Source organism: Triticum urartu, chromosome 3A (genome assembly GCF_056163025.1).
Source record: "Triticum urartu cultivar PI428250 chromosome 3A, HENAU_Tu73, whole genome shotgun sequence".
Taxonomy (NCBI): domain Eukaryota; kingdom Viridiplantae; phylum Streptophyta; class Magnoliopsida; order Poales; family Poaceae; genus Triticum; species Triticum urartu.
In genome coordinates, this window is record NC_141875.1 from 123,764,406 (window position 1) to 123,768,291 (window position 3,886).

The following is a 3,886-nucleotide window of genomic DNA, read 5'->3' on the forward strand; positions in this document are numbered from 1 at the left end:
GTGATAATCTTGATAGTGCAGTTGAGAAGAAGCACTCTATATTCTTCAAAAGGTCCCACATTAAGATGACATTATTAGTGGCCTTAATCCTGCAAGTTAGGTTGGAGAGGTTCTTACTCCAAATTTTCAGTCCTTTTCTAAGCCTTTTGAATTTTGCAGTGATGAGTTTAGCACTGTCACTTGCCAAAATGGGTTGCTGCCAAATAGATTGTACCACATCCTTAAAATCATGATGCTGAAGCCAGAAGTTTTCAAATCTGAAGACTTGAGCTCTAGGAATGTTTGTACCAATTTTAATGACAAAAGGACAGTGATCAGATATAGGCTTAGCCAGAGGAATAGCCATAGTATTGGGATAGTTGGATGACCAGTTTTCTGAGGTAAACACCCAATCAATTTTCTCCAGCAGGGGAGCTTGTTGCATGTTGCTCCAAGTAAAGCTTCTTCCTTTTAAAGGAATCTCAACTAGGGCCAGTTGACTAATGGCAGCATTGAAATCCATCATGCTATTAATATCACCCGAGCCATCATTCCTGTTAGAGGGATACATGATATAATTGAAATCTCGTGTGATTAGCACTAGATTCATTGACTCGACCAAACAAAAATCACAACAGCTCGTATCCCCTCTTGGGGGCGTCGTCTTTGGAGCAGGGCACTGGCGAGCGCGACCAGGGGAAGGCGGCAGTGTTTGCGTCGAGACTTCTGTGGCAACGACGATGGAGGGGAGCGACGTCGGAGACACGGCAATGGTTGCGGCAGTCGGCTCTTCTTCAACGTGTCTGTGGGTTTGCCTCGACTGGTTTGCTGTTGTGAAGTAGAAGATGTGGTGACGGCCCGTTGTGGCGTGGCGTGGCGTACGATGACAGGCGGCAGGTGGTTCGTCCGGTGACCTTCAGTGGCGCGAGTCGTGTCTAGTTCTCCTCCGTTGTTCTTTCGGAGCTATGCTGCTTGGTCGTAGGTTGTTGAGTTCCAGCACAGATCTTCACACAACTCCACACGACCTCAATAGCGTGGGCTGAGTCGACAATCGCCTATTGAAGTCGGAATCGTTTGCCCAGAGTTTAGGGATGACGATGACACCTTCCAGAGAAGGAGTGATGATGATGATGCGTGCGTGTTGTCTCGGCGAGGGCCTCTTTAAAGTGATGTGCGTGGGGTATCGTGCGTGTGCTGCTTGGCACTTGTGATGATTTTCATCGGTTTTTCAAAATTAATTGGACACTTTGATTTTCGCTCGGTTTTTCTTAATTAACCGAGCAAGTCTTTTCCTTTTAATGAATGCAGGAATCCTGCCATTTCGAATATTTTTTTTTTCTTTTATGTTGGCGCGAGGAGGAAGGACAGTCACACAGAGCGACCTTCAAATGGTGCCTTCACAGCTTTCATATTCGTAACGATTCGAATGCATATATCGTCCATGCCGGAATGTTATTTTAGATGAAAATTACCTTATCGAGGCTGTACGACGAATCTGCTAGAACGGTTGCTCTTACACCAGCAGTCGACGAGTCTGGCCGACGAATGCGCACCAAACGATACTTCGAAACAAAAGACAGTTGCGCGGCCAGCTTGGCCCAGGGGACGTCCCGGAAAACGCAGCGAAGACTGAACTCTCGGTGGATTCGCACGCCCGTGGAATGCAACGGAACGCACCGAGGCGACATGCGCAAGTTGGCTTGCGCGTGTCAACCGAGAGCTGAACCGTGCAACTGAATTGGTACTTCGCCACCGCGAAACAGGCCAGAGCGGGACAGAGTAGTGTATGTCCTAGGAGCACTAGATTCATTCACTCAATCAAACAAAAATCAGAACAGGCCACCCCCTAGGGCTACTAGTTTCTTTTTTGACGTATTACCCCTAATCTGGTAGTTTTTTTTTGTCAAAATAATAGTACTACTCCCTCCTATCCATAGCAAGTGCCGCAGATTTGAACTAAGCTTAATTCAAAACTGTAACACTTATTTTGAATCGTGAGCAGTAGTTTTGAAAACCCTAGTCGCTGAAGTTGTAGTTTTTGGCCATATACTCCTATCCGAATGCATACGACGTCTGTGCCAGAATGCCATTTTAAAAGAAATTACTCCTGCCATTTCTTTTCAGTCTGCATATAGAATTTATTAGAAGTCAAGCTTCATAAAATTTGACCAACTATATAAGAAAAAATATCAACATTCACAATATGAAATCGATACCATTGGATGTATCTAGAAATTAATTTTCATACCATATAATCTGTTCTGTTGTAAATATATTTTATGATGAATTTGATCAAACTTTATGTAGTTTGACTTTAAACAAATTTTATAGGCAGAGTAAAAAGAGACAGAGGGAGTACCATATCGACAGTTACTACGGCTGTCGGGGTCATACTATGACGAATCTGCTGGAGTACAGCAGCGCTGGACAAGTTACATACGAATGCGCACCAAACTGTACCCGAAACAAAGGACAGGAGTAGGCACGAAACGAATGGATGCTTGCACGGCTAGCTTGGGCCAGGGGCTAGCCAGCGCCGACGTCCGTCCGGGAAGGAAAACGCAGCGAAGTTGGAAGGAACTCTCGGCGGATTCTGGTGCGCGGTTTCGCACGCCCACCGAATGGAATGGAACGCACCGAGGTGACACGCCCAATTTGACATGCGCGCGCGTGTCAACCGAGAGCGGTGACGGCGGAGCTGAACCGTGCAACAGAAATTGTAGTTCGCGACCGCCAAACCGGGCAGAGCGGGACAGAGTATGTACCAGGAGCGCTAGATTCATTCACTCAATCAAACAAAAATCAGAACTGGCCACCTACTACTAGTAGAATGGTAATAATTCTAATACTAATAATAATACAGTCGACGTCACAGATACTCCTGTACACGCACGTACTACGAACCAAATAAATCGCCTCGATTAGGCCTCTATAATAAGTCCTATGTCAGCTAGCTAGTCGACCGACCGATCACTCACTGTTAGCTATTCTCCGATCGTGCGGCTCAGTTCACGCACGCGGCGAGCCGGCGGCCACGCGCGGCCTAGACAGGCGGCAGCGCCTCCGCCGTCGCTGTCGTCGCCGGCGCCGGCGCCGGGGTGGGGGTGTCAGCGGTGCCGTCCTTCTTGGAGGAGGTGGCGGCGGCGGGGCCGACGGGGGCGCGGCACATGGGGCAGGTGCAGTGCGCGCGCAGCCAGGCGTCGACGCACTCGGCGTGGAACAAATGCGCGCACTTGGGGAGCCGCCGCGCCTTCTCGCCGGCCTCCAGCTGCCCGAGGCACACCGCGCAGTCCACCGCGTCGTCAGCCTCCTCGTACAAGAAGGTCGGGAGCGCGGCGATCGCGGCGTCGCTCATGCCGCGCTCGGCCGCGGCCGCGGCGAGGCCGGCCTCGAGGTCCCCCGCGCCCGCGCCGGCGCCGCGGCTGCGGCGGCCGCGGCGGCTGCAGGTGTACCAGATGGCGAGGTAGATGAGGAAGGTGAGGATGCCGATGGCGAAGGAGAGGCCCATGAAGATCAGCCGGGCGCGGGTGCTGTACTTGGAGTTGTCCGCGAACAGCCACGAGCTGGGCGCGTTCATCTTGGAAATGCCCTCTCGGTCGACCGGCTCGCCGGCGTCGGAAACCAGCCGCCGCAGCTCGAGCAGCTGATGCACTGTGCACCACCGGTGCGGTGCAGGCGACGGGAAGCTCTGGAGCGGCGGGAGGGAGCAAGCAAGCAGAGGTTGGGAGGTGTTTCTTTTCGCCGGGGTCGCGTCTTTGCCAGGGGAAAGGAGCGGCGAGAGGCCGTATTTAAAGGGGGCGGGTGAGCGGCTTCAGCACAACGCAACGCAGAGGTGAGCTCACTCGCTGGCTGGCTGGCTGGCTGGGGGCCCGCGGCGTGGGTCTGTGTTTCCGGAGGCCGACGGGCT

General features: G+C 52.0%; 1 protein-coding gene across 1 annotated transcript; it reads right to left on the reverse strand.

Annotated features, from left to right (window-relative positions):
* Nucleotides 1–2,741: 2,741 nt before the first annotated feature.
* LOC147978889 (RING-H2 finger protein ATL39-like) lies at nt 2,742–3,886 on the reverse strand. Its single transcript, XM_087546597.1, has one exon. It carries the CDS (start codon nt 3,554–3,556, stop codon nt 3,023–3,025), a length of 534 nt encoding a protein of 177 aa, XP_087402723.1. The 5' UTR covers nt 3,557–3,886; the 3' UTR covers nt 2,742–3,022.

Bases quoted from the DNA above. Each gene is read 5' to 3' on its own strand.
- LOC147978889 (XM_087546597.1), bottom strand. From the start codon at position 3,556: ATGAACGCGCCCAGCTCGTGGCTGTTCGCGGACAACTCCAAGTACAGC.